This window comes from Stegostoma tigrinum, chromosome 4 (genome assembly GCF_030684315.1).
Source record: "Stegostoma tigrinum isolate sSteTig4 chromosome 4, sSteTig4.hap1, whole genome shotgun sequence".
Lineage (NCBI taxonomy): Eukaryota > Metazoa > Chordata > Chondrichthyes > Orectolobiformes > Stegostomatidae > Stegostoma > Stegostoma tigrinum.
In genome coordinates this window covers 111,221,131-111,246,227 of record NC_081357.1, presented here as the reverse complement: position 1 = coordinate 111,246,227, position 25,097 = coordinate 111,221,131, and the positions used below count along the sequence as shown (strand labels likewise).

General features: G+C 39.3%; 1 protein-coding gene across 4 annotated transcripts in view; it reads right to left on the bottom strand.

Annotated features, from left to right (window-relative positions):
* The window catches only part of trappc12 (trafficking protein particle complex subunit 12), a 63,095-nt gene that overhangs the window by 17,997 nt on the left and 20,001 nt on the right, over nt 1-25,097 (bottom strand). For all 4 annotated transcript variants that reach the window (XM_048531883.2, XM_048531884.2, XM_059645601.1 and 1 more), the window contains 4 exons: nt 22,832-22,970; nt 14,237-14,349; nt 12,022-12,094; nt 730-803 (listed from right to left, as the gene is read on the bottom strand). In XM_048531883.2, coding sequence (XP_048387840.1) covers nt 730-803; nt 12,022-12,094; nt 14,237-14,349; nt 22,832-22,970 — 399 coding nt within the window. The remainder of the gene's footprint in view (nt 1-729; nt 804-12,021; nt 12,095-14,236; nt 14,350-22,831; nt 22,971-25,097) is intronic.

Genomic DNA, 25,097 nt, shown 5'->3' with positions numbered 1-25,097 from the left:
GTTCTGAGGTACCATCGCTAAATGTTGCTGTGTAAAGTAGATAGATTTCATTTCCCTAAACAAAGAGAGCTTACCTAATTAGTTAGCAATGTTTGCTTATCTAGTTTTACAAAAAACCGTTTTGTGCTTCTTCTCTCATCATCTTTAAATTATTAAATAGTATCCCATAAACATTCATATTATATGTAGAGCTAAGAACAGAGCAGCTCATTAAATAAGACCAAAAAATAATCCATAGGAGTCTAAGTATCTTGATTCAGTCAAGGCTTTAAAAATGATCTGAACAGCAAGCATTACCATATCCTTCCTACGGTTCCCCCACCTCCAAAATACTTAATTTTTTTCAGTAAATAAGACAATCACAATAATCAACAAATATGCATTTGGTCAAGCAAGGTACTCAGGATCATTCATCACTGATCATCTATTGAGGTACTGAGTATTGGTTCTGTGGTTAATGCTTTATTAGAAAGAGAATGCATTTTTCCAGAACAGGACATTTTCTGATTTTAAAACAAGTTATATGCATTTCAAAATAAGACAGTTACATGTGGAAACAGATACTGATTTCAACCTGCGTGTATGGTTTCAAGCCACTATATATCCCCAGTTCTTCTACCTCCAGCAATTTACACTGACAGGAATTGATTAAACTGTTGCAATGTCTATATTAGTGCTCGGATTATACGGTACATACGGTAATTCTGCAGCTCACAGCCACCCACGTACCTTCATCATCAGCAGGCAGTTTGCCATGGAGTACATCACACGCCCCAGACGTGACCTCCACAACTGCATAGAGGCTGCAAGACACAGGAGCATCTCATGAAGATATGGCACACAAATATTTGTTTTTTTGTTACTGGCTTCATTGCTTCACTTGCTCTTGACTTGGCCAATGCATGATATTAAGTCACAATTAATTTATTATTATATCCAAGGGGAGGGGGGGGGGGGGGGGGGAAGAAAAAAAAATCCTTGTTTCTCTCCTGCAAGAGAACAATAGATCAACACACAGATTTATAATGGCAATGTGGCCTTCTGTGCAGTCCATGTAAAATTTCCTTTAAAAATCACTTGGTTGCCAAAAGACTATCTGCCGATTTAGAATACAAATGATCAAAATTCTGCCAGTCGATTCATTTCATAACAAAAATAACACATTTTGTTTTTAAATTCTATTGATTTTTGCTAATTACTATATTCCAGAATATAGTAAACTGGGAATGAATAACACAAACCAATACAACATCAGTGTGCAGAACCACTCCTTGGTCACACTGTTAACATTGACATGAACGACACTGATGAATAATTAAATTTTCACAGCTTACTAATCTCATACTGATATAGCTGCAGCCTCAAGGGTAGCTGCAGTATTGCATTACTTACACGGATTACATACTTGCCTTGTTAGTCACCTATTAATATAGTGTGTCTGAATTCCGAATTCCAACTTTCCCATTTTAGCTTTCTCCAGTTTCTGATTTTCTTCCCCACCCTGGCTGCCAGAATTCTCCCAATCTAGTTGAGAGCTATCTCAAGCATTCTCAACACTCAGATAACCATTATAACAGGATTCACCACATCAATGTTAAGTGACAGAAATACTGGCTGGTTTCGTCTACCTGGATTCAGAGATGCCACGGATAGCTGTCGACCCTCTTCACCACTTGACCTCAAACGCACCGACTGGGCTGGATTTTCTGATGAGTAGCAAATCTTAGGCAAATTGCCACTGTGGGCCTTCTGTTCTATCACATTTTTGACAGGAGATTCCACTCAGGGCTCCTTAGAAATGTGCAACTGCACTTCCGTTTTTCTTTAACACAGAACTGCCAATAGAAGTGTTGGAGCCTTTGCTGATCTTTCATAGTTTTACTTTTTTAAAAAAATTTTGGTTTGGAGCTGTGTTCTAGGGACTGAGATCTCAAGATGACTTTTGGGCAGTATTTAACAGCTTGTGTTACAAAGAAAACAGGCTAACACAAGTTCTTGTTTTTTCACGAGGCCAGGCCTGGAAATTAACTGCAAGTTGGTTACTGGTCAAACATTTCTATACATGTTTAGTCAGCATGAAGATCTGATGGCTCTCTGCCTAATCTCCCATTAGTAGCTCTTGAAAGGTCACAGAATAGGAATGAAAAACTCATTCACCGAATGAACTGAAAACATGAATCTGATTGCCATCTTCAGGAAATTAACCAAGAAGCAATCATCTATGCTATTCACTGTGAAAACTGCTTAGATAATCTGGCCAACTCTTGTTTTCATTTGTTGATCCTTTAATTGTATTTGTTTGTCTCTCTGTCCTTTGTGTGAATGAGGCTGAAAACAAAACAAAAGCTACACCTTTATAGATTAAATTGTTTATTTGATCTTTGTTGTGTAACTTTTGCAAAAGTTACTACATTGTAATTAATTGCTAAGATACAAACCAGTGTCTGGAATCGATTATTTGTAGAGTGTGGGGTTGATTCCACAAAAGTTTGGTCAGGAACTACTGCGGTCAATTTTGAAGGTCTTTGAAGGATTTAATTTTACTATGCTAGAGAAGTGGAAAGGTTGATTTTATTCAGCTATGTGTCTCCATGTGGCAAAAACACCCTCTTTTCACAGCAGTCAGTAGCCTTATTGTCAAATGTAAAGCTCCTGATGGACACACAGACACAGCTGCTGCAAACTCATCAGTGAATAAGGTAGGTGAGACGTTAGGGAAAGCTGGAAAGGGTGGGCTTCTAGATGATTAGGTGCCAGATAAGTAGGATGGCAGCTGAAAAAGATGCCAGGTGCGTAGGCAGCAGGATGCCGGCTAAGTTGGGTGCTAGCTGGGGAGAATGCTAAGGTACAAGATGGAAAGGGATGTAATGCAGTACTTGGGATAGAAGAAATCAGTCTGTCAGGGTAGGACAGAGATGAGTCTTCAGGTAGGGTGGTGGGGATGGTTTATGGGCAATGGATTGAGTCCAAGGATGATGTGCAGATGATGGTCCCTGGGTTATTGGGTCAGCCTGTGGGGATGTGTATGCATGTGTACACATGATTGGGTGGGGGTGAGGTCAGCATGGGGACAGCCGAATAGTTACTCAAGAGTTAGATGAGCAATTTAACAGTCCGACATTTCCTGAGTAACTATTTTATTTAATTTCATCAGAGCCATCTGAAGTCTCTGATTTTGGAAGGGTTGCAGGTATAGATAATTTTCTAACAGAAGACTACATTTCTTGGGTATTTCTTCGGGAGTGTGCTACAACCAGGATGCTGCAGGGTCACTGTGCGACTCCTGCTTACACAAAAACAACTGTCCGACAATGGAATATCTGGGTCAATGTTTTAGGTCACGAGCCTTTCATTAAAAATAAGGTATCTCTCTCAGCAGATGCTGTTCCACCCAAGTATTTGTAATATTTTCTGCTTTATTCCAGATTTTCATATTGCTTCAATCAAAGGATATATCAATCCAGGCCAAAAATTGAATTCAGATCAATGCTGGAACGATAGTCCACCCAATTTAATTGCTCCTTCGTGCTGCCACCTTATTTTATTTATATTCACTTTTGATCTCATCCGACACTGCCATTTTCATTACTTGACTTCGCTAAAGAACTAATCCTGTCTTGAACCAATCCCCCAACATTTATCTTCAAAAAGCAGAATTCTTGGCCCTGTCTCAACATAGCAACATTTGAAGACAAAGAACAGAAAATTCATACACCAGTCAAAAGCTGCTTATTCTTCTGTAACGTTATATCCTGCCTTGCACCTTGTGCAACAAACCAAAAATGTGATAATAGGCAGAAAGAAAAAAAATTAAAGGACACAAACTAAATCTGAAGACAACAATTATGCAGTAATTAAAATTAGCTTTCAGTTACACGTGAATCAGTCACAACAAGGTTTGATAACATAGTTTTTTCTGTATTTATGTATGGGAAATAGCTATTTATGTATTGGAAATGAATTATATCTGTTGTTGCACTAGAATCACATACCTAATCTATAAAACTCTACAAATTTCTCCAGTGGCTTGCTGCATAGTACAATTCACACCTTTTCTGTCACACTTCCATTGATTCACGCCTGCAACAATAATTAAGCACTTTACGGCATACATTTTCCATCAGGAGTAGCTTACAAGTATTGTAAACAGGGTAAAACCAAATCCCAAAGTCTCATGCACAAACTTCAATTTAGTCATTAAGTGTCAGTAACGTGGTGCACATACAACAGTATTCTTGAATTACCAAAAAAATGAAGTTACTGGAAAAATCTGTTATTTCAATGAGGGACACTCACTTCAACACCTTTTCAATACAGCTAAACTTGAGTACATTTGAAGATGAAATTCTGAATGTTTACAATTAGTTTCATTTTTCAGCACTGCATGTATTGGCTGCCATATTTGCCTGTGATAATTATTGGACATCAACATAACCCATTGTATATGAAGTTCAGATTTGAGAAATTTAAGGCACAAATTAAATCAAAGTCTTCCTTTCCATAACAGAATTATACTGCTGTCCGCTTACTTCTGTAAAGCATACATTATTTACTAAATAAGAATGGGCATGGTTGTACTTTCTTAACCACTAGGATAGCTACCACGATGCACATGGCACGGACCACTGAAAACAGGATGTGTAACAAAACAAAAAGCAATTTCTTTAAGGATTGTTCAAGAGGTTGGTCTTCACTACACAGGTACCTTTATCAGACCTCCCAAATACAGAAGTTACACGGTGTTTCATGTCATTGCTTACACTGCTGGACATTAAAAACATAACTTCTGAAGGGGTGTCACACTGGGGCATTTACTAATACTGCAGGCGAAAACATGAAAGGCTCAGTGTTTGAAATTTATATCAGTAACCCCTCTAAGTTTGTTTGATAAACAGGGGGCTAAATTTTGCTAAATTTCTTGCGCACAAGGTAGAGCACTGCATTGTTAAAACATTAGGAAGCTATTTTTAAATAGTCTAATAACAGCTAATAATGATTAAGGACACATTACTTAACTCACATTTCCAGAGAGATTCATTCCAAATTACAAAACCTACAGCCTCCATAGTGTTTCTTGTACACATTCACCACTTGTCTGTGGCAGGAAGATAAGACCGCAGCAGGCTAGTAATATGCAGCAACAATGATAACAGCCTACTCTAGCCAAACAAAACATGGTTCTTGTGAAGGAGGTTGAACCCTCATCAACTTTTGTCCTCCAGTTCCGTAAGTTCTACTGCAACTGTAAATAAGGTTTTAGAGTCAATCTGGTACACAAACATCAACTGGCAACAAAAAGACACGACCAATACTCACTCATCTCCATCTACATGGATATGGAAAACTACCAATTTGACTGGGACAAGCAAAGCAGAGCCAAGCACAGGAATTCCTAGAAGCCTGGCTCTCTACTAAGAAAGCCATCAATAAACACATAGAGCCAGATCCCACTTACACTCCACTGTGAAGGAAAACCAAAAGTGATGTAATCCAAGACAACAAAGTGTGGAGCTGGATGAACACAGCAGGCCAAGCAGCATCTCAGGAGCACAAAAGCTGACGTTTCGGGCCTAGACCCTTCATCAGAGAGCCATCAGTGAGGTAATCCAGATCAACAGACTCCACCATTTAAATACCAGGCAGGAAAACACAACAGCACTTTATCAGAGGTTGCACTGATGATGTTATCCAGCAGGGGAATGAAACGTCTGCAGAACAATGAACCAGCTCAGCAAGCCAACCAACCACAACAGCAACTGTAAATCTCGTGCTTTCTAATATCTCACCAGAATCACTTCTATTCATACTTGCTCACCTATGTTGGCCTCCAGTTGACCTTGATCTTAATACTCTGATCCTTTTAACTTTTTGTGACTTTGTCCTTCATGTTCTCTGATCTTCTCCAATCCCTAAACACGATGTTCTCCTCCAATTCTTACCATTTCACCATTGGGAGATGGGTTTTCAGCTGCCCAGATCCCCAAGCTCTAGCATTCCCTCCTTACTCCTGTCATTTTCTCCTCTTAATATATTCCATATAAAAGTCCTTAACTACCTATCCTAAAATCTCCTAACCTTGGTGACACGGGAGGGAATGGCCGAGTGATATTATTGCTTACTATTAATTCAGCTAAATTCTGCCATGGCTGATGGTGGAATCTGAATTCAACGAAAATATTTTGGAATTAAGAAACTGATGACCATGAATACCAGGCTGATTATCAGGGAAAAACCCATTTGGCTCCCTCACATCCTTTAGGGAAGGAAACCTGTCATCCTTACCTCGTACAGTTTACAAATGACTCCACAGTCACAGCAATGTGTTGACACTAAACTATTCTCTAAAATGGTCTAGCAAGCCACTCAGCTGTGTTGATTGCTACAAAGTCTCACCAAAGAAATAAAACTGGACAGACCACCAGGCATTGACCTAGACACCAGAAAAGACAACAGCAAAGATAGCCCTCTGACCCTGCGAGTCCTCCTTACCAACATCTGGGGAGGACTAGTGCCAGAAGTGGGAGTGTTGTCTCACAGATGAATCAAGCAACATTCGACAAGTCGTACTCCTGGAATCATATCTAACAGACAATGTCCCAAACACATACCTGGGTATGTTCAATCTCAACAATAGAATAGACCCAGAAGAGGCAGCAGCACAGTGGTATACAGTTGAGGGGAAGTTGCCCTGGGACCCCTCAACATTGACTCTGGACCCCATGAAGTCTCTTGACCAGAGGTTAAACCTGGACAAGGAAAATGCCTGCTCGTTACCACATACCACACTCCAGTGGCTGACGAATCAGTAGTCCTTCATATTGAACAACACTTGGAGGAAGCACTGATGGTGACAAGGGTGCAAAATGTACTGATTGGGGGATTTCAATGTGTCCACTATCAAAGGTAGCTCAGCAGTAGCACTACTGATTGAGCTCATGGGGTCCTGAAAGACACAGCTGCTAGACTGGGCCGTGTTAAGTGATGAAAGAACCAAGAGGGGAATACATACTTGGCCTCATCCTCACTAATCTGCCAGTTGCAGATGCATCTGTCCATAATAGAATGGCCACCACACAATCCTGGAGGAGATGAAATCCCACCTTCACATTGTGGATATCCTCCATCATATCGTGTAGCATTACCACTGTGCTAATGTGACAGACTTCAAACAGATCCAGCAACTCGAAACTGGGCATCCACAGGGTGGTGTGGGCCATCAACAGCAGCATTGTACTCCAACATCATCTGCAACCTCATGGTCTGGCATATACCCCACTCAATCATTATCATCATGCCAAGCAATCAACCCTGGGGCAATGAAGGTGCAGGAGACCATGTCAGGGGCAGCACCAAAATATCTACAAATGATGTGTCAACCTTGTGAAGCTGCGAAACTGGACTCCTTGTGTACCAAACTGCATAAGCAACAAGTAATAGACAGAGTTAAGTAATCCTACAACCTATGGATGAGATCTAAGCTTTGTAGCCCACCACACACAGTCACGAGTGGTGGTGTACAATAAACAATTCACTGAAGGAGATGGTTTCACTAATACAGGTCATTCTCCTCTCAAGTGATCGTTGTGATCTTGTTTGATCTTTGCTGAAGGACATTGCCATAGAAAATTGCGTTATAGGGAAATTGCTACAGAAAATTGCTATAGCTGTACAGCAGAAAATTTGTGTTAACCAAACAGCATCCACTATTCATCAATCGCATTACAGCCAAATTGCATTAATGAAACACACTTTACAAGATGGATGGGCCCCACACATCAATGAAAAATACAAGGCTGCAGCATTTGCAGCAATCTACAGCCAGAAATACCAAATGGATGATCCATCTCTGCCTCCCATGGTGGTCTCCAGCATCACAGATGTCAGTCTTCAGCCAATTCAATTCACTCCACATAATATCAACAAACAGTTGGAGGTACTGGACAGTGCAAAAGCTGTGGACGCCGACGATATTCCAGCAGTGGCATTGATGACATGCTTCAGAACTTGCTGCTTCCCTTGCCAAGTTGTTCCAGTACAGTTACAACACTGGAATCTACCCAACAATGTACATAAAAAAAGGTCAAATCCAAGACAGCCAATTACCACCACATTAGACTACTCCTCTGGATCATCAGTAAAGTGACATAAAGTGCCTTCAAGAGTGCTATCAAGTAGCAGTAACCTACTCATAGTTTAGGTTCAGTCAGGGCCACTCAGTTCCTAACCTCATTACAGCCTTAGCTGAAACAAAAGATCTGAACTCCAGAGGTGAGGTGAAAGGGACAGCCCTTGGCATCAAGGTGGCATAGTAAAACTAGAATCAATGGGCAAACTCACTGCTGGGTGGAGTAATACCTGGCACATAGGAAGACAGTTGTGGCTGTTGGGAGGTCAGTCATCTCAGCTCCAGGATATCTCTGCAAGAGTTTCTCAGGGTAGCGTCCTAGGCCCAACCATCTTCAGCTGTTTCATTAAAGACACTTCCTCCATCAGATTTAGGGATATTTGCTGATGCTTGCATGAAGTTCAGTACCACTCGCAACTCCTCAGGTACTGAAGCAGTCCATGTTCAAATGAAACAAGATCTGGACAGTTTCCAGGCTTGGGCTGATAAGTGTCAAGTGGTAATATATCATTGTTTGTTTACAGTCACTGGGTCAAAATCTTGGAATTCCCTCCCTAAAGGCATTTTGGCTCTCAGTGCAGGACATGGACTGCAGCAGTTCAAGAAGGGAGCTCATCATCACTTTAAGGACAACTAGGAATGGGCAATAAATGCTGGCCAGCGAGCGATACCCATGTCCAACGAGTGAACTTTTAAAAGTGACAAATACTGTTTGATAATTCTGTTTCAAAATGTCTATTGTTTTGGTACATTAAAAGACACAATAAATACAGTATTGCTTTAAAGTTTTTGAGAAGACGTGTAGCTTGGGTCATGAACGAGGTTGTGGACATGCTCGCCAAATCAGTAGATTTGGTTGCAAATGTTTCATCACCCTGCTAGGTAACATCATCAGTGCATCTCTAGCGAAGTGTCGGTATTCTATCCCGCTTGCTATTTATATTCCTCAGTTTGCTGGGGTGGATGGTGTTACTTCTGGTTTAGTTTCTCAGTGCTTTGTACACAGGGTCTAATTCAACGTGTTTGTTGATGGAGTTCCAGTCGGAATACAAGTCCTTCAGGAATTCCCTGGCATGTTTCTGTTCAGCTTGTGCGATTATGGATGTGCAGTCAAATTAGTCCCTCATTGTTTGTGTGCAGTGAAACAAGTAAGAATTGGTGGTGTTTGTTGATGCTCATCTGCAGTTCCCATTATCTCTAATTAGTGAGAATGGTTGTGTTGTGTCTTCTTATTGTATATATTGCAGTATTGCTATTGTATTAAATTTAACATAAAACTGTGTTGGACAATTCAAGCGAGTGTCACATCCTAATTTGATCCTGCGGATGTTGAGTGGTTGTTTTTCATTGATCAAAGCAGGAATTCTGGCTGTATCCCCTTCCTCAAGCACTGCTACATATATCTCCAATTAAGCCACAATGAGCCAAATCAACACAGACAGAGGGTTGAGGAGCGGTACTTTATTAGACTTAGGTTGAGCTATGCACTGGATAAAATAGTTTTGTCTTGAAGTCTAATATTGTAATTTAGTGATAACTGTTGGCAATAATTAAGTTTTCACTGACAAAACAAGTACATCAGTATGACTGCTTTTGTAAACAATAAGGGTCCAGTTGAATTTGCTCAAAATAATTCTACTCTACTTCTAATCAATCTAAACTTTGAGCAAGAATTTCTCAAGCTGAAATAACGGATCGTCTATGCTTGGAGTTAGAGAACTAGTTAGTTCGTGACAGGAAGAAGTGGATTTTGTTTCGGATATGTAGAGTTTTAAAAGCAGTGCCAATGTGAGATTAATTCAGTTTGTTCCATTTTATTCACTGAATTTAAATCTTGTTGTTTCTGGACACCTACTATTCTTCTTTTTGTCCCAATATTCTACTACTCTCTACTGGACCAGAGTTATCATGTGCTTTTCTCTCCTGTCCAAATTGCCTCATCCTCCATCATCCCAATACAGAATTAAAAAGGAGATAAAGGAATAATAATGCAAATATTAGCAATGTTTTCTTTTCACGTTGACATTTGGTGAGATTTCATTGGCCAAATTAGCGGTGTGATTTATATGTTATCAGCTGTTGACAATATTGAAATATGTCTGAATGTGATCAAAGGTCTTTTTTTAATTCCTGTTAGTAAAAGTATGTTGTTTGCAGTCTATGGAGGGTCTCAAATGGAGCAAGCATTTAGAGTCATAAGAAATGCACAGCACAGAAACAGATGCTTTGGTCCAACTCATCCATGCCGACCAGATATCCTAAATTAATCTAGTCCCATTTGCCAGCATTTGGCCCATATCCTTCTAAACCCTTCCTGTTCATACACCCATATAAATGCCTTTTAAACGTTGCAATTGTACCAGCCTCCACCACTTCTTCTGGCAGCTCATTACATACATGCACCACCCATTGTGTGAAAAAGTTGCCCCTTAGGTCCCCTTTAAATCTTTCCTCTCTCACCTTAAACCAATGTGCTCAAGTTTTGGACTCACCTGCCCTGGAAAAAGACCTTGTCTATTTACCCTACCCATGCCCCTCATGATTTTATAAATGTCTATTTATTCTAAAAGTGGCCTAACCAATGTCCTGTACAACTGCAACGTGACCTCCCTATTCCTATACTCAAAGCACTGACCAATAAAGGCAAACAAACCAAAGCACCTTCATCACTATCCTATCCACTTGCGACTCCACTTTCAATGAGCTGTAAACTTCACCTCCAAAGTCTGTTCAGAAACACTCCTAGGGCCTTACCATTAAGTGCATAAGTCCTGCCTTGACTTGCCTTTCCAAATGCAGCACCTCTCATTTATCTAAATGAAACACCATCTGCCACTCCACACTCCCCAGTCCATTGGCCCATCTGATCAAGATCCAAGAGTGGGCTTCTCTAAATTGTTTATATCTGGTCCATTCATAATACCATACTAAATTTTCATAGAGGGGTGGGAAAATAGGATTTTCCTTTTCCCCATTTTCCTATTTTAACCCAGCCATTTGCATGAATTCAAAGCTCAAAAACGAAACACCACGTTCACTTAGTGATGCACGTTGCTTCCACAAACGGGCATCAGACCCAACTCTTCCTGTCTACCTCCCAACAACTAATTCTGAGGGTCAATATCTTCTCAAATAAATTGACTCAGATCAGCAGCTATGCACTATTTTTCTCTACCAGTCCCTACATTTGTAGAATGGAATTTAATTCTAAAGGCTGCAATGAGTAAAAAAACCAAGCACTCTACCACTAATAATTTCTATCAGAAGAATACTGATTCTTTAATGTGGTGCAAAAGTGAAAACATACCCAATTTTGGCATGGTAATGAATTTGAAGCGTTTTAGCTCAAGCAATGAAAATCATATGCATATAATGGGGATAAACAATTATCAGGTGCGCCATGAAATCAGATCACCAGCATTCAGAGCTATTGTCATGCATCTCAGTTGTGCCTGTTTTCCGAGCTGCATGCATCCAACATTTCATAGATATGCACTCGACTGTCAATTTTCAGTCAGCCTAAGTTATCTTTTCTATGCAGCTGTGGAATGCCTGCAAATCAAGATTAAGATTGATGTGCAGTTGCAGACTTTATTGACAGGTGATAGGAAAGCCTTCAAAATTTATAGGAGTTTTAAGGTTTTGTGATTCTGAATTTAGTTTTTTATATTAATTTTATATGCAGAATTGTCCTTGCAAAGAACATATAAAAGTCTCTATAACAATTCCAAGTTGAAAAGAAGCTCAATAAAAAATAATTCTGAAAATAGTTGGATTACTACAGGCTGTTCCACTATTTCAAATGTTCTAAACGAACACTATTTGTGCAATGGTATTGTTATCCTCGAAACTGACATTAAAATGATCATTTGATTAGAGAGTAACAAAATCCACACCTTGCCTGTTCTCAGAGGATACACTGATCATGCTTCCATCTTCAGCTAGTCCATTTTCCAGGTTATCAATGATCTGTGTGACAGGCAAGTAACATTTTTCAAAAAAACTCTAACAGTCGCAAAACTGTATCATTACAATATTCAAAGTAACCAAATAATTCTCAGGTGGCATTCTCAGAACAGATTTTTGTAGGTATCCTAGCATGATGCTAACAAAAGAAGTTGCAGGCTGCGGTTAAGTACACATCAAAAGATATGAGCTAGACAAAAGAATCAATTTTCACAGATACATTATTATTTTAAATTAATCCAAAGAAATTTAAATTCAGGTGAAATAAATTTTGAAGCCTCTCATTTCATGACATTATAAACTAAGAAAAAGAATACAAAACACAATAAGAGTTCACACGAAGAGCGAGGGACCGAATGATGTAAAGTGAGATGAATAATTTAAGATAATGACAAAGTAGACTGTGTTCATTCTGGCCTATCCTTCAAAGCACTGGGAATTTTAAAAGTATTGGAAAAAATATTTATCAAGTTTCATCACAATTCTAAAACACAAATGCAAACAGAATGCATCCATACATCTTTATTTGAAGTGTCACGAGTGTGTAGTGTATTGGCTATTTCAGAAAGAAGGCTAATCTGTCTTTTAAATGGACACAATGCCACCAAATGACTCCCAAAAGTCACATGACACTTATGGATTGAGCTGGTTTTGGAGCTAGATTGTGTTTATCTCTAAGAAATCACGAGCATTTGAAACCGAAAGAGCATTTCCACTGTCAGCAGAAATTCCCTGATAAAAGGTTCTCCCAGAGGTGTAAACAGGTCTTCTTAACTCACTATAACCTGACAATGAGAACTATCCAAAAATGATGCATGAAACGGTTTAACATCATTTTGACCAAAGACAATGGATGGTTCCACGATCTACTTTTGAAAGATGATACAGCAGATTTGGGATAGCAGACATGTTAAAGTTTAGTCTAGGCAAGACTGACAGAAAGATACCATTTTAACAGAATTCCAAGAAAAAAAACTTAGAGCATCATACAGAGCAGCTTCTCAACAGCAAGCTGCAAGACAATCCAATGAAAGGACTGCAGTGCTGAACCAGGCTACTATGACCTGCAGCATTGACAAGTAAAATTTTTAAAGAGCTTCCAACTCCTCCTAGGACTTCTTCAGCTCAGTCCATCTGTAGAAAAGAAAACCTCAACTATTCAACTGCAGAAACCATCACAGGGATGGGAGCAGAGCACTAACATTTAAATGGTTAATGAATGGCGATCCTAAGTTACACATGGAGAAACAGGATAAGAAGGAGCTCTCTTTGAAAATCCTTGTGACAGCCTTGTAAATATACAAATTGCTTTCACTTGTGATAGGGCAATATAGAACATAGAACATTACAGCACAGTACAGGCCCTTCAGCCCTCGATGCTGTGCTGACCTGTCATATCGATCTGCAGCCCATCTAACCTACACTATTCCATGTATGTCCATATACTTATCCAATGACAACTTAAATGTACCTAAAGTTGGCAAATCTACTACCGTTGCAGGCAAAGTGTTCCATTCCCTTACTACTGAGTAAAGAAACTAGCTCTGACATCTGTCCTATATCTTTCGCCCCTCAATTTAAAGCTATGCCCCCTCATGCTCGCTGACACCATCCTGGGAAAAAGGCTCTCCCTATCCACCCTATCTAACCCTCTGATTATTTTATATGTTTCAATTAAGTCACCTCTCAACCTACTTCTCTCTAATGAAAACAGCCTCAAGTCCCTCAGCCTTTCCTCGTAAGACCTTTCCTCCATACCAGGCAACATCCCAGTAAATCTCCTCTGCACCCTTTCCAAAGCTTCCACATCCTTCTTATAATGCGGTGACCAGAACTGTATGCAATACTCCAAGTGTGGCCGCACCAGAGTTTTGTACAGCTGCAGCATAACCTCTTGGTTCCAGAACGCGATCCCTCTATTAATAAAAGCTAACTTATGAATGTATGAAAATATATTCACAAGTGACTATACATAACAGGAAAAGAAATACCTCCAACAAAATTTTTCACCATGCTATGACTTCACAACAGGATCCACCATGGATTTTTCTGCAATGGCAAACCTCACGAGTTGACCGCATTTCTTAGGAGTAGGATTCAAACGGAAAAACACACAAATATGTTCTTAAAATTCCAAGGTCCTACCTTTATACAAGCTATTTTCATAGTGTGTAGCCTGTCCAATGATTCCTGTGGTTTCCCCAAGTACTGTGGAAGTTCTGCATGCAACACTCTCATTGAAAATGGTATCATGGACCCTAAAAATGGGTTTGAAAAACCGATTACATAACAGCAACAAATTTTGCATTTATCTTTTCATGTTGTCAAGTATAACTGAATGGATTCCTGATTTATTTTTAACTTGTTTGTGGCATTTAAGAATATTTGCTTGAAGACAAATTCTGGCAACGTATCTCAAGCTTATGCAAATTTCAACTAAAAAAAAATTCCAAGGGTTACTTCCAATTAAATCACCTGCAAAAGAGCAACAATATTCATGGTCGTGCACCTTTGGCTTACCTTTCTATTCTTCTGTCAAATTAATTCTACGTAAAGGAACTTTGTGTCAATAAACTGTAAACATATTTTCAAAAGCTTTCATTGGTTTGTTTGGGAGGGGATGGTGGGGGTGGAGGGTTTGGGAAGAGAGGAGGACAGGAGAGAAAAGTAGAGGGCATGTAGAGTGGAAGAGGGATCACACTGTGCTGTGCAGAGAAAGGGGAGTTGGTGGAATGAAAGGGCACGGGTGAGTGCGTGCGGGGAAACGGAGGGTGTGAAGGAGGGGTTACACAGGGAGAGGATGAAGGAATGGAGGAGATGATTGGACTTAGTAACTTTCTAAGAGCTACTCAGGAGCCAAAAATCAGGAAAAGAATACCAATGGTAGCTCCTGATGGATCTGGAGAGAGGAGAGTGAGGGGAAGAAAGGAGAAAAGTAACGGGAAGAAAGAGTGACAGGACATGAGAGAGAAAAAGAGTTACAGCAGCACAAAGACGACAAATGTTGAAAAAAGCAAATCCTTGTCCCCTTTCTCCATTTACTCCCTTACATACTCCTCTTCCAAAATTGTACAATTACATTCTCAAACTGCTTTAAGATAAAATCAGGCAGAAACAATCTACCAGATGTTGATATTCGGTGCTAGTTTAGGTACAGAATCAGTATAATGGCAATGACAGTGTTTGAGCACATTACTTTTATGTTATTTCTGCAGAAAACTGTCCATTTCCAGCAAAATGCAGAAAATAATTTGAAGCTTCTATTTGACAAGGAAAATTTCATTTCAAAGTCTCTTCGATGAACTCAAGAACGTTACTCTTCTCGCATCTACTTATTCCCATCAATTATATATGATGCATGGGAAAGTGGTTTCTGGTGTGCAATAAAGCAAATTAATAGAGTAGCTCTTGAATCCCAGTACATGGCTGAATGTACAAGCAATTTTCCTCATTATCCTCGATTATTGAGTATTTTGCTGGGGGGTGGGGAAATCAGGGAAAGAGTAGTAGCTCAGAAGTCCTCACAGTAATCAGCTTTACAAACTTGATGGGACAGTAGGCAATTTATTTTGTTGATTGGCCTTTACAAAGACTAAGAGCTATGCCAGTCTGCAGTAGATGCAAATCAATTCTAATAATTAATGTCAATGAAAGAATAATCAGACAATGTTATTTTTATATTACACACTTGTTTGTACATTTTTGTGCTGATTGTGAAGTATTTTCAATTCTACTCCAATGACTTGTCACCACTACGAGCACTGAGGTAGCACAGCATGACTATAGCAAATCACTCTTTATTACATTTTAACCATCCACCTTGATCCATTTGTTATAAAACCTGGAACTTTAAATTTTCAGTTTTGCACATGAACCATCTTCGTAAGCTTCATTAATCAAATATGAAAATACAAAGTTACACTTTAAAGATTTCATTTATATGCAGGATCATTGCTTGCACACTTCCTAGCTGGATATCTCCCATAGAACTACTAGGAAGCAGTAACACTTTACCGACCCAGCAACAAGGAAAGAAATTCTATCATTCTGAATGGATTAAAGGACAACATTAATACATTTCTGTATTAATGCCTGCTCATAAATCACATTCAACAGCCAAAAGGTGGCTAGTTAATCCATGATTGAACTTAGAAAGTTACTAAGAGCTACTCAGAAGCCAAAAATCAGGAAAAGAATATCAATGGTAGCTCCTGATGGATCTGGAAGGATAATGAATATAACAGTCTGCCAAAAATGTTGAATAAATAAAACTGACAACAGAATTTCACCTTACATCTTCTAACAGGATAGATGTATTTAATGATTTTCCACTTAAGCCTATGGGATGGTGCTACAGATTGCTGCTTATTTGCAAGCAAAGCTTTTGCCTTGATGGTAACTGATTATTTCGCTGATTATTATATCGCTCTCCCAAATACAGAACAAAAATGCCTTTTAAATATTCAATTTGGAAATACCAGGTATTTGATGATCAAGATTGCTACATACCGATTGACAATAGGAAACCCCTATCTCCACACGACTAATAAAGTTAAAAAGCCTATGGCCTGTCAAAGGCCATGTGAAATAAACCTTTTCTCTAGTTACCTTTGAATGTTGTTCCAGACATTACAAAGTCAAACCATATAACTGAGGATTTGGAGGAAATATGCTGCCACTTTTTAAAAAGGCAGAAACAAAACAAAAAAAAACGAAAATCGCTATCTGCTTACAAGTAGGTGATGAGAATAAGGAAAAAGATGTATTTTAAAACTTTCATTCTGTTCCCAACAGGTTGTACTCCAAGTTCACGTGTATTTTATGGAGATGAATCTTGAAGATGGTGGTACTCTCATATTCGTACTCTCATCATCCCTTGATGTGGTACAGTGCTCATGTTTGGAGGATACTGTTGACGGGGTTTTGATGAGTTGCTGCAGCGCGTTTTATGGACGTGCTCATTACTGCATATTGCAAAGAGGTGGAGGGTTGAATGATAAAGGTGGAGTGCCAATCAAATAGACCGCTTTGCCCTGATGGTTTCAAGGTCATATATTGTTGCACTTGCCCAGCCAAGTGTTTTCTATTACTGGCTGACATAACTAAATGAAAACTTTTGAGATGTCTTTTTCACAAAGGAACTATTATTTGAAAGATGTCTCTTACATCATCATTTGAAAAATTCTGGGAAAGACACTGGAATATAATTCAAATCCCTTTAGGGATAACATTATAGTAGATGACCACACTTTTAAAATATTTAATTGGCAGAAAAGCATTTTGGGTCATCATGAGATCATGGAAGGTACTGCTTAAATGCAATTCTCTTCTTCCTTCTTAATTGAGTAGTACTGAAGAGATAGGAGCCTTGGATTTTTTTGGTTGAATGACAAAAACGTAGACCTCGCAGTTCACGCATTTTAAAAGGCCTGTAGCTTTGGAGAAGTCACTAACATTCTTCGAAGGCATTGGATAAATGGGATGTAATGGGATTAAACTGATCAGACAGGAATTGGCAGAGAGCTATTAAATAGTCACAGCTCATTATTCCTAGCAGATGCTGAAGACTGCTGATTAAGCATCTGAATTCACTAACCATTCTTGCTCCTAAGTAATTTCTTTTCCTGAGTTTATCACTCTATAGTAAAGCAGCACCATGTGAACAATGATTATGAAAAACAAAATAATTCAAATACCCAAGTAAAAGTCCTTATATGATAAAAGGACAATTTTGTATTTTCTTACTGGAGACAGGACTCTTGGATTTTTTTAGTTGAATGACAAAAACATAGACATCGCAGTTTATGAAATGTTACAGAAGAAACAATGATGACTGCTTTAAAAAATAGGCAATATTCTATAGCTACCCTCTAGACCAATACTTTAATAGCTAAAAGTAAAAGTCTCAGATATTCTAGTTAGGGACAGAAGCCATACTTCAGACTCTGATGGATTAAAAATCTCACAGTTTGTCATGACGTATGGTACCACCACACATCATAAGGAGATATTGCAAGTATCACATGTAGTTCCCATGGCAGGACTATGGAAAACCAAAGTGTCGATAACCAAGCATTTTACCCGGCTAAGACTTTAAGGTCACAGTGCAGCATTGTAAAACATGCCATGCATGTCAGTTAGGATGAAAGTCTCAACATATACTCAAACCAACTCTGACTATCTTCAATACTCAGTCTAAACAGATGAGGCTGGAAAAGCACAGCAGGTCAGACAGAGTGCTTCCAGTGTCCGCAGTCCTTACCGTCTCTATCTTCAATATCCACACCAGCATTTGAAGAACCATTTAGTCAAGTATTAATTGATGATATCAGACCTTTAACCAAAATTAGAACAGGACACCAGTGTGTATCCTTACAGCAATGGAGAATGACAACACTACTTTCAAGGCAATTCCTTTAAGAAAAATTACCGCTAAGGTAGCAATGGAATAGCAGACACAAGTATTGGCTTTTTTTCTAGTCAGATCATGACAGCGTGCAAAGACTTACACATCCATCAGTTTAACCAATGGCTGTTGGACTCATAACATGGTACTCCTGCTTACACTGGAAATGTCATTTTTAAAAAAAATCAAAATGAAACATCTCTGGGACAGTTGGGATGTCACCCAGGTTTCCTGTTCCAGGAGTAGGGACACTACCTTGGATTACAAAATATATCGCAGTCCGTGTGGTTCAAAGATGTCATGACACACACATCCGGAATAGATGGGACTTGAAACCAGGTCTTCTGGCTGAGAGGCAGGCACACTACTACTGTGCCACAAAGCCCAGTTTTTTAAAAAAATTAACTTGTGGAGGTAATTCAAGTAGACTAGCATACCTTGCCACAAATATTACCACAATAAACCATTTAAATCATAAAGGATATCAGCCAACTCAGGATGGATGTACTCACAAGAAGATTAGCCAATTAATTTATTTCCACAATAAGCAGTATTTATCAATAATTACACTTGCCATTTCCTGGAATTTGTAAACCAAGATATGCAAACTATCCAAGTTGTGCCTCCCGAACCCATACCCTTCTGGTTAAAGGCAAGTCCCATGGCACATTCATTGTCACTTCTACCTACTTTTGCCTTCCTCGGATTTCAAAGATTTAAGTTTCAAATACTGACATATCAACTCATGAACCAGAAGCAGAGGTAGGCCACTCCATACCTTAAGCATGCTCTTCCCTTCAATAAGATCACAGCTGATCGGATTACTGCCTCAACTCCACTTTTCTGTTGACCCCCTATATCCTTTGACTCCCACATTAATTAAGACTCTATCTGCTTTTGCTTTAAAAACATTCAATGACTTTATTTCCACGTACTCTGGGAAGAGATTTCTACAGACTCTTGACACAGAGAAAATAACAACTACATTAATTAGTTTTCTGAAGAAGGGTCCTGACCTGATACGTCAAGCTTTTCTGCTCCTCTGATGCTGCATGGCCTGCTGTATTCATCCAGCTTCACACCATGTTATCTCATATTACATTAATTAGGAGCTCCAATGACCCTCTACTTGATATTCCTCTAACCTTTCTTATATGATCTGTTCTCTCAATTATACCACCATCCTGTTTTCAACACCCTCTTTAGCCTTCTCCTCTCTGATTTTGAATGGTCTTGAGCAAAGGTCTCAGCATTACCCTATATCCCTACCCCAAAGAATTTTCAAGAGTGGCACAGTGGTTGTTCTTCTCACTTTTGTTTTCACATCTACTTCTTCGGATAGTTGTCTTCCCTTCACACAACAGACCCATTTTATCAGTCTTCAAAATTATTGTTCCATCTGGACGTTTTTTTTAACCATTTCTAGATCTTTTCATTAAAATGTCATGTCACCAGTTCCCAATTTCTTTGCTATCCCTCACCCACTCTAACCTATCTCCCTCTGAACATCGCGTGTTCCATTCTCGCAGGTCCGATCCTGACAGGATCAGTAAGTTTGCTGGTGGGGTGGCACTCTCATAGCTCTTTAATATCTTTAAATCTCCACCTGGGCTGTGAACCCATCAAAAACATCAAGCTAGTATCTGAAAGATCATCACATGCTCCTTCCCTACTGCAGTCTTCCTTCCCTAATCCCACTTCAACACTCTTTCACCTCAGTCCCCCAAATTCTGAGCCCACTTATATATTTGCCTCCTTGCCAAGATTCCCCAACAGGACAACCTGGTAAAATGTTTCAGCCCTCATCTGGTCTTATCTTCCATGTGTGGTCTCATGTCCACTACATCCACAAATACTCGGGCATCCTCCACCACTTTTAACAATTTCAGTTTCCCCACCTTCTCCTTTCCACCGTGGATGCCATCATCAGGTCCACCTGCCATGAGGATGGCCCACAGCCCCTCTGCTTCCTCCTTGAATTGATGCTTAAACAATCATTTGCCACCACTACATTCCTCTACCTGGATGAACTTATTTTGACTTGACTCCAGTTGCATCAGTGAATGAGAAACTTTGAATTGTTCTCAGCTCGATCTGTATTTTGTGTGATATATAGATAATTTATTTGCTTGCTCCTACTCAGAGTCCCTCCTGTACCCACCATCCCATTATATTCTGCTTCTGCCCTGGCCCCAAATTGAGAAAAAAAATCTTCTCCAGTTTGTCAGACTTTTAGATCTGTCACCGTTTCGACATCTCTGCTCTCCCTCTTTCCACTCCCTCCAAATGGTATAATGATTTCTACTCATTCACACCTTCCATGTCACAAACTGAAAACCCACTTTTAACAAAATCATAGAAGTCTGGAGCGTGGAAGGTGACTCTCCCTTTTGTCATAGATCTGCAATATTTACATTAAAGTATTAATCCAATTCCTCTTCAGAAGTTATGACTGAACCTTCTCTCAGATATAGTAAGTATTTGCTTCACATTGTTCTACTTAATATAATTTTGCTTTAAATGTTGTTTTATTTTCCAAGGCCTGTTTCCTTGCATTATGTTCACAATCCCCATGTGATTGCCTCTCCATCTGCCTGCTCCACCACATCCAAAACGCCGTGCCTCCCAGAGTTTCTCCCACTGCCCCCGCGTCGGCTCCGCCTTGTTTGCGCATGTGCGTGCACACACACATTCCATCACCACCAAAACCCTCTCCCCCTACTCCCCCCAACTTCTGCCATTGCAGGGGAACCTAGTCAATCTAAAAATATAGACAACTATTGGTCAGCATTTTCCTAAACGTACGTTCAAGAGGAAATAGGCCGTGTTATATTTCTTACATTTTGTAACATGTTTTATTTTGGATGTTATTTCAGCTAGCAATGCATAGGCTCATATATATATATGGTCTAGTACATCAACTTGGAGAGACAGAGACACAGAGCGAGCGAGAGCGAGAGACACAGCATAATGAGAACCACAGTGTTGCAGGGAGAAATAAGGAAAAATCTCCAGAACTCATTCAGCGCTCTAACTGCAGGACAGTGTAGCAGCAGGAGGAGACAAGACTTGCTCCTTTTCATCATGGCACCCTGGGAAGTCATCCAACTCAAGTATCTGTGGAAGCCCAATGCTCTACTCTTTCTATGTAACCTAAGGTCCTCCCTTCTAATAACTCTCCTCTGTAGTTGCAGTCAGGTCTTGAAAAATATTTCCTAAATGTGGAGCCCAAAATTGGATGTTAAATTCCAAGTGAGCTAGCCCATCTGTTGCAAATGTTTAGCATAACCTGTTTGCTTTTCTACTTCATAACTCTATTTGTGAAGCAAAGATTCTACGTGCTTTTCTTAAGCAGCCTTCTAGACTTGGCCTTCCCTCATCAATCCTCTGTTATGCCATAAGAAATAGCAGAGATCAGCACATAGCTTTTCAAGCCAGTTCTGCCATGCATAAAATCATTGCTGATCTCCTATCTTAAATCTACTTTCTACCCAGTCAGTCAACAATGATTTAACTTTTTTTTAAAAAGTCAGGTCCGTGAACAGATCCATCAATAGTCCATTTCCTTTCTCCCTTTCCTCCACGTGGGGCTGTGATTACATAAACACATGCTCCCATCTAGGCTTCCCATTGCTCATTTACTGTTTTATCTCCTAATCTTTGAACCCAACCCACCAGGGCTTACATTTTATTCAACCCACAAAAATGGACTCCTTTTCAATGTATTTTCTGATTTTTCTTTGTATTTTATTCAATTATTCTACAGCTAATTATACTGCGATCACCGATTCCCAAATGCGCTCTCACCAAAATATCCACTTTGTGTATCAGAACTAGTGTTAGCCCGTCAACACCACTTTCTTGTACTTGTATCTTTCTGAAACATACATGCAAAGCTGCTCACCTATCATCTTTCTACCATCTTATTGTAATTATAATGTGGCCTATAGCACTCACTTAAAATGTAATAGATAACAGTTCCTTGAATGTTCTTAACCCCATCCATATTAGCTTTTCATTCTCGAGAGCATTATTCTTCTCAGTTCTGTTATATCATGCAAAATCAATTGTGCTTTAATAATCATTAGAGTTTCAATAATCCTTCGCTTCCTTCTCTCCCTGTCTCTAGAACATATACTGAACATATAATGTATATATACCAATAGTTGCTGAGGCAATTGTTTTAAGTACATATGCATAATTATCTATGGAAATATGAAAAGTTGGCATTAGCTATTATTTCTCATTAACAAAACAGATCATTTAATTAATAAGTTCTACCACTGGAGAAAATCAAACACAACACATTCATTTTGAATGCAATAAAATGTAACCTCTGCGTCCTGGGTATACATGAGGATAGTACTCGTAGTACAAATCTGGTTGGTCAAGATTCCCAAACGGCTCGAATTCGGTCTCAGCATTTTGGAATAAGCTTAGCTTCATCAACAAGGCTAGTCGCACAAACCACAGCTGTAACAATGAAAATATTGTTGTTATTGAGCTTGCACTCATAAAATAATATCAAAAATGTTAAAAGTATGTGAAAATGTTACATACATTCAGTACCAAAGTGCTTATCACTTCAACATGACTTGGATTTAACCTGATGGGTGAAACGGTGGCTCAGTGGTTAGCACTGTTGCCTCACAGCGCCAGCGACCCAGGTTCAATTCCAGCCTCAGGCGGGTGTTTTGTGCAAACTCCACACATTCTCCCTGTGTTTGCGTGGGTTTCCTCTGGGTGCTCCGGTTTTCTCCCATAGTCCAAAGATATGCAGGTCAGGTGGATTGCCTATGCTAAATTGCCCTCAGTACTCGGGGATGTTTGGGTTAGACATGTGAAATACAGGGGTAGGGGAACGAGTCTGGGTGGGATCCTCTTCGGAGGGGCGGTGTGGATCTGTTGGACCGAATGGCCTGTTTGTGCTGTAGGGATTCTAAGATGAACAACTGGACCATACAGAAGAAATGCGGCATTTAATCCCATGTCTGAAGTTAGATAACTAACCTGGATGCAATAAATCGAAACAATCGGTCTCAATCTCCCCAGTTAGCAATGCTGGAAACAAAGAAAAATACCAGGGTTTCTAACTCCTACTACTATTGAGCAATCTATCCCGGAAGTATGCACATCAAGTTTGGCAATGCCAAGGTCTTTGGAACCAATGATTTACCACAAAGGTCACGCAAAATATCAGCCATTTGGGGAAGGTTTTGGAAAAAGGTAATCACCCATGTAACTATTCTGGAAAAAAGTAAAATGCATTTGTCTATATATGTAGATCAAGAGAAAAATGGCTAGAAAACATGGGAGAAAACGTACTTAAAATGTTCCTTTCCAGCTACTCAAAACAAACACATCCAGAACGTAAGCACAATTCTAAACCATGTAAAGTAGAGCAGTATCAATATTGATTATTGTCATGTCATTTAGGCAAATTTTCCTATTCTTTCAATGATAATAAGTTTTAAGAAAAACAGATTTCCTTCAAAGTCAGCAGGATTGTATTGAAAAGCAATGTAAGTGTTTCTTATATTTCAGTTCCTGGCCTAATTTAAGCACAGGGCCTCAGCTTGCTACGTGGTGAGGCCGAGAGAATGGTTATAGTTAAAATTGAACAGATGGAACATAGCCAATTGTTAATCTATGAAGCAACAAGCAACAACAGGGGGATGATCCCAAAGGGTGACTGAAAGCGAAAAAAAAACTATATTCACCTCATCCAAACCCCTCATGAATTTTATAAACCAATAATATCCTTCCTATAATAGGGTGACCAGAACCATACACTGTACTCCAAAAGTGGCCTCATCCACATTCTGTACAACCTCAACATGATGTCTCAATTCCTATATTCAATGGTCTGAGTAATGAAGGCAAGCATGCTAAATGCCTTCTCAACCACCTTGTCTACCTGCAACGCAACTGTCAAAGAACTACCTAGGTGAACCCCTAGCTCTCTGTTCAACACTACCACCCAGGGCCCTACCATTAACTGTTTAAGTCTTGTTCTCGTTTCTTTTACTTGTGTTGATGCTTTCTTTTCACATTGTTCATTTGTATCGTTAAGGTTAGGCAAACAGGAGTACACAATACAAAATCATGTACGAATTATATCATGCAACCCTTGGTAATTTAAAACATGCACACATTCTTACTTTCAGCAATTCCACAAACAAATCACAAAGTTGTACTGAGGAACAACAGGTTTCATTTCAAATTGTTAGTGGAGGTAACTTCTGTTGACAGTAAAACCAAGTTAGAGCATCCTGAGTTTTTTTTTTGAGGTTTTCTAACTTAAAACAGTCTATTATTTTCGTATTAAAATCAATGCAAAACGACAAACGGGTGATTTTCCTACAGAAAAACTGATATCCACGTTTTAAATTTGGCATTCCTGCAATAGCCCTGATGAGTGCAATAGCCCTGATGAGTGCAATAGCCCTGATGAGTGCAAAGCGAAAAAGATGCATTTTACTTCCCTTTAGGATGGAAACAACGATTCTTTGTCTACATTAGTAAAACCTTAGAATGTAATCATCAAGACAAACGGGTGATTTTCCTACAGAAAAACTGATATCCACGTTTTAAATTTGG